The sequence below is a fragment of the Mycosarcoma maydis genome, chromosome 2 (assembly GCF_000328475.2).
Source record: "Mycosarcoma maydis chromosome 2, whole genome shotgun sequence".
NCBI lineage: Eukaryota > Fungi > Basidiomycota > Ustilaginomycetes > Ustilaginales > Mycosarcoma > Mycosarcoma maydis.
Genome location: NC_026479.1, coordinates 535,612 through 549,189, shown reverse-complemented (window position 1 = coordinate 549,189; position 13,578 = coordinate 535,612). Strand labels below are relative to the sequence as shown.

At 54.2% G+C, this 13,578-nt stretch overlaps 3 protein-coding genes across 3 annotated transcripts; 1 reads left to right on the top strand and 2 right to left on the bottom strand.

The window, feature by feature from the left end:
• Positions 1-798: 798 nt before the first annotated feature.
• UMAG_00995 (uncharacterized protein) lies at positions 799-3,120 on the bottom strand (the record flags this gene model as incomplete). Its single annotated transcript, XM_011388677.1, has 1 exon — positions 799-3,120. The coding sequence occupies one exon, from the start codon at positions 3,118-3,120 to the stop codon at positions 799-801; it is 2,322 nt and encodes a 773-aa protein (XP_011386979.1).
• Positions 3,121-4,090: 970 nt separating this feature from the next.
• On the bottom strand, positions 4,091-6,049 carry UMAG_10791 (uncharacterized protein; the record flags this gene model as incomplete). Its single annotated transcript, XM_011389060.1, has 1 exon — positions 4,091-6,049. One exon carries the CDS (start codon positions 6,047-6,049, stop codon positions 4,091-4,093), a length of 1,959 nt encoding a protein of 652 aa, XP_011387362.1.
• Positions 6,050-8,656: 2,607 nt separating this feature from the next.
• Positions 8,657-10,561, top strand: UMAG_10790 (putative phosphoribosylaminoimidazole carboxylase ADE2; the record flags this gene model as incomplete). The annotated part of the gene is made up of 1 exon (XM_011389059.1): positions 8,657-10,561. One exon carries the CDS (start codon positions 8,657-8,659, stop codon positions 10,559-10,561), a length of 1,905 nt encoding a protein of 634 aa, XP_011387361.1.
• Positions 10,562-13,578: the final 3,017 nt, after the last annotated feature.

Sequence of the window (13,578 nt, the reverse complement as noted above, 5' to 3'; positions counted from 1 at the left end):
GGTATGTTGATGCTGTGACGAGCATTATGAAGCCAATGCACGAGTTGATGACGTCCTGCTTGGGCTTGCTGGATGGTGTTGCAGGATAAGCTGTAAGCTTCCGGTGTCGAACAGAGCAAGTTTGGCAGTTGTGAGTGTTTCGAGCCGCATTCGTGATTCACAGATTCGTGATTGATTGTGTTTTCGTGTGGTGTGTGTGTTGTGCTGCAGGTGCTGCTCCGAGTCTGAGTGTTGATACGGTCAACTCCACATTTTCTCGGATTCACAACCATAATTCATGATTCATGATTCATGATTCATGATTCACGCTTGTGACTGCACACGGCGATGCGAATAAATAACGAATAATGAATCGTGAATAATTTGTGATTCACGATTGTGACACTCGAGTCTTTGTCAATTGGCAACAGCTTCGCGTCCACAACGCTGCAGCCAAGTCACAGGGTGCAGCTTCAACGGCCAGTTGTGCCAGCCCGGCCCCTGAGTTCAACGATTACGGCAGCAGCTGGCGGTTGCAATCACGATTCATGAATATTCCACGGCATGCATTCACGATTTCTGCACCACTATTCTCGCCACAATTACGGCTTTGAATTAGTCACTTGACTCAGTTTGTCTGTTGCACATCAGCCACGAGCTGCGACGAGGAGTAGCGACATCACACACTACATGATTGGCCAAAGAGTGACGAGTGTCACAACAGTCGTGAATGGATTACACTGAGTCCGTACTAGTACACAGAGAGGGGCCAGCATGCCATCATGCTGGGCGTCCAAAACAGGACCCGAAACAAGGACCTCATCTACCAGAAGCGGCGCCAAGATTCATGTTGAACGGAGTCGGACTCGGGGCGCTGTAGGTATCATCGCGGTCTACCAACGGTCGTCCACCATGTACCGTGCCCATCTCATCTACATGGCCCCACACCTTGAACGACTCCTCGCCACGCTCATTCACGCCCTTTGCTCCGGTTGTCCATGGTTGACTAGAGCCACCGGAATCCGCCTGACTGCGGCTGCCGTGCGTCTCTACGGCACGTGGTGCTGCATTGCTACGAACACCAAACAACGTGTCATCCTCGATACTACGACCCGCCTGCTTCTGGTTGAACGACGAGATGGTCGAGCTGGTCCAACCAGAGTTGTCGTTCTGGCTTCCTCCGCCGATACGGCTGTTGCTCGATGCGGAAAATTTAGCTGCTGACGAGAGCATCGATCCTACCATGCTGTCAGCGCCGTCATCCGACTCGCTATCCGACGACTCATCATCGTCGTCATCATCGTCGTCGTCGTCGTCGAGAGGAAGCACGCCGGCCGTTTGCAAGTTGAGACCGCCAAATCGGTGATGCAATTCGGACGATGAGATGCCTTGCGCATCGGCCGCATTGAGCTCAAGTCCCTCGTCAGCGTCCATCAAAAGCGCAGCCGAGCTAGCATTGGCAGACGGTGCACCGTTCGAGCCACGGCCCATCTGGCTGCTGCTGTTCGGTGTATCTTGTTGCGCCAGACTGGGTCCGCGCTTGGTGAGCGTGGGCGGAGTGGGAATCGAGTTTCGTCGTCGTCCAGTACTAATCTGTCGATCATGTTGCTTGGCTTCCTTGCGACTCATCCTCAGAGGTGTCGCTACTGGCTGCTTGCGAGAGCTTGCTCCGTTCTCGGATGTAGCTTGATCGGATCTGTTCTTGATCGCGCTCTTCGGCCACACCCTTTGTGCGGGGCTCGAAGCTCCCACGCTTCGAAGCAGATCGTCGACCATCATCTTGGCGGCTTCCTTTGCCGGCGTCTGCGCATATCGGCTCTGTGGCACCGAAAATTGCATTGTCACGGGAGGAGACATGCCGGCAGGCCAGCCGAGCGAGTCCTGGTCCGACGAGTCCGAGTCCCACTCTGCATCGTCGTCGGCCTGCGCATCGTTCTTCTTGGCAGCTCCACCTCGCTTACTGCTGGAAGCTGCCTTTGACGACTTGGTGCCCTTGATCTTGGACGTGAGCGGCGTCTTGCGCAGGTCTACAATACCATCCCACATGCGCACGCTGGGAGGCGCGAAAGGATTCGACTTGGACTGCGAGCTTCGAGGTGTAGCCTGGATCTTGGTGTAGCTGAGCCGTCCCTTGTTTCGCTTGTGCTCCGAGTTGAGCACCTTGTTGAGGAGCGCACCCTTCTTGGGCGTAGAAGACGTCTTCATTCGACCAGCCGATGTGGCCGATGACGTGAAACGCGCAAGCTCATGAACCGAAGAGGCGTCGGAGCTGTCGGCGTCCAAGAGATGCCCACTTTTGCCGGTGTGGGTACGACCCAGGTTCTCAATGCCTTGGGCCAGGGCGGCCCGGTCGCGTTCAGTGTTTGTCATTCGGGACGGTGGTTTTGTGCTGCTTGACGCCATGAAGGAGCTTTGATCCATGCTTGGGTCGTTGATGCGCTTGCCAAGTCCAGAGGTAATATCACGGCGCAGACGCTCGAACGGCGACTCGGCGGGGTCGAACATGTTTTCTTGGTCCTCGCGGTGGTGCGGCTTTTGTTGCTTGCGCTGTGCTGCCTCTCGTCGGGCGGCGGCAGCCATGGATGCATTGCTGAAGCGCGGAGGCGAAGCTGCACGCGCACGATCTGCTGGTGCCTGTTGGACGCTCTGGTCTGCTGCATCATGTTCATTGGCGTCGCCACCATCCGAGGCGAGGGACACATCCATTTCGTTATAAATGATGGATCCCGTCTCGGAATGTGGACTTGGCACGCCATCATCGCTGGTAAAGGTGGCATTCTCGCGCGATTCGTTGCCGCTTTGAGTAACATCGGCGCCCTGCGAGTTATCATCGAATTCGGATTCGTCTTGAACATGAGCAGTGAGCGAAACGTTGGCGGATACTTCGTAGAATGTCTTCCAAAACTTGGCGCCTTGCCAAACGCGTGCGCTTGCAATACCATACTCCTTGATAGCAGGAAGGATGCGCGATGTGACAATCTGATGCGCGGTTGCAAAGTTCTGGTCAATCTCTTGGAGTGTCAATGTGATGGCCTGGTCGAGCTGCATGATCTGCTCGGTGACCGAGTGCTGTTGTATTGGCATAGCTGCATTGTGGCCCATGGCCGCAGGATGCAGCGACTGACGCGGGTGCAGCGACATGGTGAAAGCCAGACCGTGTTACTCTGTCCACGAACAGTTGCGATGGTGCGCGTTTATCGAGTACTAGTACAGTGCAAGCTATGTTTACCGAGACGATCCAAGCTTCCAAGGTAAGCGCACTTTGCTCTGAAGCCGGTATAGATGGTTGGATTTGGCGGATGGAAAGAGAGAGGACACGAAAAGAGAGATGATGGCGGAGCGCAAGATGACTGCATTGCACGTCTCTCGACTGGATTCACAGAGAGAGAGAGAAGAGTGCGCTTCAAGTAAGTCACGAGTGTTTTTCTCGTCGGATCTAAATTCAGACGCGCTCTGACGCCAACCACGAACCGCGAACGCTCACGCTCTAGACCAGTTAAGTTGGTTTGTTTTTCAGAGCAACACTCAGACTCACGACTCACCGCCATTTTTTCTTTTGGCGAGACGCGTCGTGCGAGCCTGTAACCAACACTTACCCACGACTTAGACTTGGTTGGAGCTTTGAGCGTGAGTGTGGGTCTCGTTGCGCGCGCTCTCAGACAGGCAACTCTTGGGCGAGAGACATTTTGCTCTCTTTGATTGCTTACGTTCTTTGTCCCCAAGCGATCGACACTATCAGCCTCGAGACATATGCAATGCTAAAACTTGGCATGGGGTCGATTGCGAGTCGAATGAACGTGCACAGAACGATGGGAACAACGATGGGAACGACGATGGGAACGACGATGCAATTAGCGAGGGTGACAGTTACAGAGACGAATGCGTCAGACAGAGATCCAGAGACACTTGACAGATGCGACCGGTTCGAGCGAATAGACGAGACATGAGACAATGAACGAACCAAGGCATAGGAACTAGAAAAGGACGGAATGAATAGAGCAACGATGCACAACGGCGCGGTCGTACGGGTGCAAGATTGCAGTCAAGTGCCGGCAAAGCATCAAGCCGTCGATGTGTGGCTGCATATGAGTTTGTCCACAGAGAGTCAAGGTCAAGCTTCGACCGCCTCTTCATTGACATCGACGGTGGTCGTTGTGGCTGCAAGCACACATCGCAAGACTGTCTTTATCGTGACCACACACCTGGGCATGCCGTTCTGCATCACCTCGCTAAAGAAACCGGAGACGAGCATGTTGCCAAAGGGAGACGAGGGTGAGTCAGCTGAGCAGACACTCGAGCCCGAAGACAGTGCGCCCGGCGTCCACGATCCTTGGCTTCGGAGCGCTGCTTGAGCGCCAAATTGCCTCGATGTGACCCACTCGTCCACAGAAAAGTGGGCCAGAGACAAGGATCGCGGCCGGTGTGTACTTGGTCCTGAAGGCGTGCGAAGGAGAGCGGGCGTGGTTGCGCCCAAACTCTTAGCTGGAAGCGAGCTGACCGACAAAGACAGCGCCTGATCCGGTCGAAGAGTGAGACTCGACCTGCGATCGCTGGCAGCGTCACTGGCGCTGGAACCTAGCGCAAAATTTGGCATCGCCGGGCGCGTTGCAGCTTCGTTGGAGGCGCTACTGCTGATTGAGGCGCGTGATGAAGTCCAAAAATGCGTCGAGGATCGACGGTGTTTTTGCGCCGGGGCCGGAGTGAAGCTCACCGACCTGCTGAGCGGCTTCAAGTCTGCGTCGAGAGAGAGCGATGACAGCTCCTTTCCAGGCGAGGCTGAGATGCAAGACAGCGGGGGAGTCATGATAACGCGCGGCTCCTCCATAACAAACACACCACCAGCTTCGGTCGCGAGCAGAAGCGCAGCGGCTCTACCGACAGTCGAAGAGCTGCTCACGGAAATGGCGGGACGCACATCCTTTCCGTCGGCGCCTTGCGGATGTCGTGATCTAAGGTCTTTAACGAGCGACGAGATCGGCATAGTAAGAATTTTGCGCGAAGATGATTTCAGGATCTCTTGCGAAATTTCGCGCGACGAGATCGGCGAGATGAGTCCGCCAAAGGGATCCGTGACGGCAAGCACGGAAAGATGTTCAGATTGCATGCGTACCAGCGCGTCGACCGGGCTCTTGTCGCCAGAGATAATCGCTGCAGGTGGCAGCAACTCTGAAGACGCGAGTAGATCGAGCGTATCTGAAAAGATGGAAGCCAAGCTGGCATTTCGCTCGGCCTCGGCGACGAGAAAGGCGACGACATCTGACGCTGTCAAGATGCCGCAGACGGCGCCGTCTTGGCTCTGATGAAGGACAGAGACCAACAAGCAGTTTACCTCGTCGCAACTCAATTCGTGCATGATATCGAGCAACGAAGCGTCGAGCGATACATGTCGGAGGCTGTTGTTGGCCGAGAGGTTCGAGACAAGCGAGGCAGTGACGGCTTTTCTTGTCATAAGTTGGGCGCGAATGGTCTCGACACGAGCAGTCACGTTTTGTGAGTCTACTGATTGTGACAAGTGAAAGCGAGATGAAGACGTGCTTGGAGATGCGGGTGGTGAGGCAAGATCGTGAGCAGCGCCTCGGGGCCGAGCAATCGACGTTTGCGTGTGATGTGGTCCAAAAACAGCCGCAAAGAAGGCGGCGAGGTCGTCTAGACTCAGAAGACCGGCGCAGTCTGACGTTCGGAGTTTGCCCACGCCATCGGGTGCATCAGATTTGCTCTTGTCGCGTTTGAGGAGGATCCAAGTGTCGGCGTCATTGGATTCAGCGAGTCGTTGACCTGCAGCCTCGATGCTGATGGACTCTGAAAGCACGACGAGGCGCGAGCGAGTGTGAGTGTTGGACGAGAGGATATCTTGAGCTGAAAAGCCGGATAGTGTGTGCTGCAGCTGGATTGCAGCAAACGGGTCTTGTGCAGCCGACTTACGGAAAGTCGAGACTGCAGAACGCGGTAAGCTGATCGACAGGTCGGAGCCAGCATCGGAGCCGCAGCGGAAGTGTGAACGAGGCGAAGAGGAAGGGGAAGACGGTAACGGTGCCGGGATCAAGATCGGTTTTGTCTGAGGCAGTGCCATTGTGGAAAGTTGAGCAGGCTGTCGTAGAGTGTTCTTTGGATACTGGCCATGGGCCGAACTTGTAGAGTGCAGAGCTGACTTTGGACGAGGAAGAGATGCTCACGAGGCGTGATGATAGTGTGTTTGTTGCTCCTGATAGCTAAGAAATGGAGAGCTCCTGTCTTATTTGGGCCCTGACTAAAGATGCGTCGCAGTTTGCGACCGAGACTCTAGACAAGCCAGACTTTGTTTGTCTCCGAAGCTGACGACGAGGGAGCTGCCAGGAGGAGAGAACGATAGGACCAAACCACAAAAGGTGTTTACAAGGTGGGATCTTGGATGGCGAAGAGAGCGGGGCAGAGGGCAAGTTGCGGTGTACATGCGCAAGTGCTATCAACCTGGACGGTAGAGATGATGGGCATGAATCAAGGATGAAAGCTGCGTGCGGTAACGATGGGAGGCTGCCTATATTCTTCCGTCGGCATCGTGTGAACCCTTCTCTCGACAGCTCAGAGCTGTATCTCCCAGACTGTACTTACGCTGGTCGACAAGTAGCAAGTCTAGCAACAACAACGGGGGTCTTCCGCTATGGCCCTCTCACTCAGCACCTGCTGTGAAGTGCAGGTGAAAAGCAGCCTAATCTCGTGACTGGTACAAGGTTGATGTTGCGGATGCGAGGCTCAAGCACAGAAAGACAACTAACTTAACGACAGCAACCGATACAATAAAGTGTTGGATCCAAACTCCGCTCTGTTCTGTGCTGCTGAAAAGCGTACAAAAGGTAGCGTGGGCTAGCGCTCCAACCTCGGCGTGGCCGTGCTTGAGCCGCGATTTCGTTGAGTGACTTGGCTGAGATATCTTTCAAGTTTGCCTCGTTTTCCTCTGTGTCGCGCTTGTGCAAGAGTGAGGCCTGACAGATTCACGATTGGTGGTCGTACACATCTGGAAGGAGGAGCGCTGGCAGAAACCACAGCTGTTTTGGTTCGACGCCACATCGTTCAGAGGCACACGAGACCAGAGCAGGCTGATATGCCACTTGATAGGTCAGCAGGTCGATTTCTCCATCCGGGCCAGATGCAGGGCCGGGTACGTCTGGTCCCTGCATTTCTCTTGCAACAGTCAGTCACGAGTTGTAAGCGTAAAAGTCAAGAGTGGCGCAACGTCCAAACGATGGCCGAGATACTGTAAAGAGGAAGAAGAAAGAGGACAACTGACTGGAAAAGTACCCATTCACGATTGGTCCAGACAAGAAGCTTTGCCCCGCATTTCCATAACTTGCTCATGAATTTATTAATACAAGCGCAAGCAGCAGCAGCAGCAGCAGCAGCAGCAGCAACTTAAGCAACAGAGCAACAACCGTCGTGAGTGGGAGTAACAGCTGTAGCCAGTCCTCCTTATTAACTAGTAATCGTGAATTGCGTCTTGTCTCAGTCGTGAGTGGCTTGGGATGAGGGCTTCAATCTCGATTTTCCATTACTAAATTTAATTTTGTGCCATCCAAGAAGCGGCAGATAAAGTTGATGGGAGCCGAACTGGCATTTGTCTTGCGCACACATACTAAACTTAACGTTAGTCGCAACTCACATGTCAAGCAGAAAACCGAAGCAACGCTGCTCTGCAAGTCATGGAAAGCGCAAGTGTTCATACATCCACACCTGAGCAGCATCTGCATCCACGATGTATCTCGTCTTTGTGCGTGAAAGTGGTGGGGATTTCCTCTCTTTGCTTCGGCTCTTCGGCTGGTTGGCTCGTGGCGCATGAAACGTCAGATTAAAATGGCTCAACATCTTTGGCGATGGGAATCTGATGTATGTTACCTTGCTTCCTCCCGACAACCGCAAGCGAGCCAAAATGAGGAAACATACATTCAAACTGTGGTTCATGCTCCACCACCTCCTCACTTGAGCGGGGCCCGTTGCACTTTGAACGTTGCCAAGTTATCCGAGCTCTTACTACTGCTCGAGTCGTGAGTGAGCCAGATCTGACCTTGCAATGCTGGACTCCTCTTTCACCTCAGCCAAGCATCTTTCACGTTTCGACGGCACACATTCACGATTCGTGATTGGCGATCTTGCATTCTGTCGTTCTAACAGTTGAGTATCCTGGCTCCCAGCTCGGATAGCGCAAGACTCGCTCTGCTGCGCCGCATACTGCCATCCAGCAGAGGCACGCATCACGTCGACCACCGAATGATAGGCAGCTAACAAGCAGTCTGAACTGCATTCGAGACCGGCATGAAATGTGAGCCCGTAGCTTCACTGCACTGTACTTCTATGCACACCGAACGTGTTGCGCAAACATAACGGCATTTGCCTTGATCTAAGTTAGCTGCTCTGCTCATAGCACGTGACTCCATTAGCCGTCTCCCGAATTTTGGCTTTTGGTTGAAAGGAGGTGACTCTTTTCCATTTGTGATTCACGATTGGCGAGTTTTTTTGGCCTGGATTCGGTGTGAAAATCAAGTGCTTCCGAAACAGCTCTTCTAGCTCCCATCTGAACGCGTGTACAATAGCCTACTCGATCCACCTTGTCAACGTCGGTCGTCCTTTCCGCCACTTGCACTCACAGAGGCCACCCTTCTACGTTGACAAACACAGACGACATCCTTTAAAGCCGATCGGTATCAAGATGGAACAGCGTGTTGTGGGTGTGCTCGGCGCTGGTCAGCTTGGCCGCATGTTTGTTGAAGCAGCGGCTCGACTCAACGTGCAAGTCAAGCTGCTCGATGTCGGCGACACGGCTCCAGCCAAGCAGATCAACTACCTCCCTGGCCCCGATGGAAAGTCGCAACACATTGATGGCAGCTTTGCCGATCCCGAAAAGATCCGCCAGCTTGCTTCGCAGGTAGATGTGCTCACCATCGAGATCGAGCACGTCGATGCTAACCAGCTTCAGAAGGTGCTCGACGACAAGCTCGTAGATGCCGTCCATCCGCTCCCCTCGACCATCGCTCTGATCCAGGACAAGTATCTTCAAAAGGTTCATCTAGCCAACAAAGGACTGCCGCTCGCTGAATACGTCGCTGTGGGTCCAGAAGACATGGCCAAGGTTGCCGATGTAGCACAGGCGCGCTCGGCTCAGATCCAAGCTGTGGAGAAAATTGGCAAGGTGTTTGGATTCCCATTCATGCTCAAGTCAAGGACGCAGGCATACGACGGCAAGGGCAACTATGTCGTCCGATCTGCCGACCAGGCTGCTGCTGCTGCCGCTGTTGCTGCGCTAGGCGATGGCAAGCGTGGTTTGTACGCTGAAAAGTGGGCGCCGTTCGAGCGTGAAGTGGCGGTGATGGTGGTGCGTAGCGTCACGGGCGAAGTACGAGCGTATCCGGCGGTGGAAACGGTGCACAAGAACAGCATCTGCCACACGGTATTTGCTCCGTTGCGAACCGCTGATCCGGGCGTCGAGGCGCGCGCACGAAAGATTGCCGAGCAAGCTGTGGCCACGTTTGGTGGAGCTGGTGTTTTTGGCGTCGAGATGTTCCTCATGCCCAACGGCGAGCTGCTCATCAACGAGATTGCACCGCGACCCCACAACTCGGGGCACTATACCATCGAAGCCGCCGACACGAGTCAGTACGAGAACCACGTGCGCGCCATCCTCGGCTTGCCGTTGGGTAGCACGGCGCTCAAGGTCCCCTCGGCGGCCATGATCAACATTCTTGGTTTGGCTGATTCAGACAAGGATGCGGAAGCGGTGGCCAAGACGCTGGTTCCTGCTGTTGTCAGTCTCAACGTTGCTGGCACGACGTGCCACCTGTACGGCAAAGCGGGCTGCCGTCAGGGTAGGAAGATGGGCCACATTACCATTGTGGGGCAGAGCGATGCTCAGGTGCGAGCACGTTTGCGTGTGGTAGACGAGGCGTTGGACAAGGCTACGGAGCTCGCCGAGAAGGGCGGCAAGCTTCCTTCTGAGCTGACGCTTGCTGGCGTTGTGGCACTCAACGCTTCGGCATCGACTGGCTCGTCAAGCTCACAAGCGCTTTTGGTAGCGTCACCCAAGTCGGCGGCTGACTTTTCGCATCCTCAGCCATTGGTGGGCATTATTATGGGCTCGGATAGCGATTTGCCCGTGATGATGGCAGCAGCCGAGATTCTCAAAAAGTTTGACGTGCCGTTTGAGCTGACCATTGTCAGCGCGCACCGCACGCCAGATCGCATGCGCACGTATGCGCGCAGTGCGCCTGCTCGCGGGCTGCGCGCCATCATTGCAGGTGCCGGTGGCGCGGCTCACCTGCCAGGCATGGTAGCTGCGCAGACGGCACTTCCCGTCATCGGCGTGCCGGTCAAGGGCAGCACACTCGACGGTGTCGATTCGCTGCACAGCATTGTGCAGATGCCTCGAGGAATCCCTGTTGCCACCGTGGCTATCAACAACAGCACCAATGCGGCCCTTTTGGCGATTCGCATCTTGGGCGCTGCTGACCCGACGTATCTGGATAAGATGCAAAAGTACATGGAAGAGATGGAAAACGAGGTGAATGGCAAGATCGAGCGTCTGGCCCATGATGCATGGGATTACACGTTGAACAAGTAGATCCTGCCTCTGTTACTGCACAACATGTCGAATTTGTTTTACATCTGCCATCGTGGTTGCCATAGAGACCGTTTCTGTTGTGGAGCGTCGGTTCGAAAGACATGGAGATGGGCCACGTGTGCATGTGGCGTGTGCTGTGACAACTCATGTTACACCGAGCCGGGCTGCGTGAACGCCAAGACAACAAAGACCGAGGTTACTGTGCCAAGACACGACGACGAGCATCCATGCGATGTGCGCTGACAAGCGAGTCAGAGTCTGGAAATCTTGTGCGCAAATGTCGTCGTATTTGATAAAGCGACAGGGGGCGGACGCTGTCTTAGCAAACTGTTGATGCCGAGCACAGGTTGGCTTGTTTCGACGTGTGAATCACAGAATGACAAGCCACGAGCAGCTGTTTCCACTGACGACTCTTTGGTGTACACCTGACCGAGGCGAAAATATCACATCTCGTGTATTGTATATCGGCCAACTGTTTAATGTATTTGCTGCCCGCTCTAGTTATCACATCGGCTCAGGGCTGAGCATTGGATTTTCAAGCTCCGAACAGCCAGCCCATGGCGTTTGAAACGAGAATTCTCCCACGGCATCCTAGCCGCTTTTTGCTCGCTTACGGCGAGTTGAGCAGAGAACAGCGCTACGCGAAAATACTGTACATACAGCCTGCGTCTTGAGTTGGCCGCGTGGAAAAACTCAAGCGAGGCGTGAGAAGCTGGCTGGCTAATTAGCAAAACAGGGTCGGTGTGTGCTCGTTTGCTATTAATAATCAGGGCAGGGCAGGGCAGGGCAGGCCAACACAGGGCAGCAGGAAAAGCGTACGGCTTGTGACTGCCTCGGTTGTGGATCAGAGTTCGAGCTCACGTCACTCACACCTCTGCAGAATTGTGAGTCTTGACTTTGAAAGCCGTCCAATGTTGACCAATGTTGATGGAACAAAGGCACGCGTGCCCCACAGCCATTCACGATTGACGATCGATGCGGACTGATTCGTGATTCTTTGAACTAACGTTAGTTCATCTATGCGAGGAGTGTTTGCATCGATTCTTGGACATCCGTCATGTCGCGCTAGATAAGAAGATAGGCGATTACACGCATCTGGCTTAGACCTCGAAGCTCAAAGTTAACTCAGATGATGACTTGATGTTGCCACATGCGCTGACAATCCGTCAATGGCTGTGCACCTTGCCGCTGCGATCGAGCTGCAAGCTTGCCGTGTCGCGGCTAGAAGCCGGTCACACGAATCACGAATTGTGATAGAGAGAGGCCGATTCGGTCTGATAGACGTGCACGTCGACGCAAATTAGACGGCGCTCATGCGTGTGTACCGATAGCAAGCAAATCACGAACCATGAATGCCTCGCTTGGCGCTAACTCAGTCGCTCTGTGACCTTGGAGCATACGTTTATGAAATATCTAACTTACGACCGACTTGCCGCAACAATCGTGAATCAATAAATCATAAATCGCAACTCACCGTTCACACATCGTAGAACCCTTTCTTACTTTTTTTTTTTTCCTTTCTTTTTCTCTTTTTTCCCACGTCAAAATTTGGCGACATTCGTGATTTCCATTTCAAGCGTAGGTGGCTCACGGCTGGGGCTGCTGACAAGCGAGCTACGAGCAACGTGCAACAGAGTGCACAACAGACAACAGCCCGAACTAAGTTATTTATTATCCACGGTACAGCTCAGTACAGTTGAGTACAATTTGGAGTCACGAGTGACGGGATTGCGCATTTGCGGCTTGTGATGCTGCGTTCCTGTTTGTTAGCCTAGCCAAGCTCGAAGCTTGTCAGGGACAGGCTCGCAGAGAGGTCAGCCGCCGTGATTGCCTTTTCGAGATTCGGTTTCGGCCAATCCTTACCGGATTGAAGCCGCCTTGTCAGTCTCTTCTCCGCAAACGCAGCTGCACGCAGTCGAATAACAAAGGCAGTCAGTCGCAAGTCGTAAGTCTGGGAAAGCACCACTGTACTGTACTGTACTGTCTTCTCGCCCTAGGCTATCTTCTGCCATGATGCATCGAGAGGCTCAAAGCTTGCATGTCAAAACGCCCTCTGTTTTCCATACTCGTGACTGAAATTCGAGTCAGTCACGAGTGTGGAAATCGAGACTCGACCAAGTCACTTGGCCTGATCCACACAGACTCGCTTTCCCCGCTGAGCTCCGAGGCACACCAGCAGCAGCACCATTCGCCGTCCATCAGGAATCGTTCATGTCTCTTGTCTCGAGCCAGAGTATGTCTCACTTGCAGCTTGGCTGAGCTAGACAGACATCCTCACGCTTAAGCCGTCGTGCTCTCCATCATCGTTTGACCTAGTCGTGTGGGCCCATCCCGTCGCTACCACCATCCACGATCCTCCCTCCGTTGATCCACTCGCCTGCATTCCAATCTTGCTGCAGCTGAGACTCGTAACTTGGTCGTCGCCGCGATCACCTCGACATCCTCTTCCCTTCTCGACTAAGCTTTGCTGTCGTGCCCCAATCGACGCTCGCGTTGCAAATTATTGGTAAGGTTGACCACCTCTCATTCCGTCCTCAGTCCAGCATCGCACCGGCTGACACCTTCAGCATTCCCGTTCCGACCCCTTGGATCCTGCGGCCATCCCCGTTCCAGCTTCTACACGCAAGTCTGGTCTTCTGCATCCCAGCCGTTGCCGAGAGAACATTGTCGAGCCTAAGCTCGTCTTTGCGCCGCATCGGCCTCCATCCCGCTGCCCACTGCACATCATTGCCCCACATCAGCTGTTCGCTCGCTTCGCTTGGGTCGTCTGAGCTCGTGTTTGTCTCCAAGCCTGATTTCTGCTCGGCTGCACACCTTGCCTTGCCATCCATCCACCCATCCATCTCTAACGCATCGAGCCAATCATAAACCTTGTTCAGGCCACCCCACTTCATTTCAGCGAGCTTCGTTTGGCGCGCCATCCGTCCCTTTGCGCTTCCTCGACGCATATCATCGCTCACGCCTTGTTGTCCTGTCCATCCTGTCTTCCAACCACCACCATCCTTCCATCCTTCCAT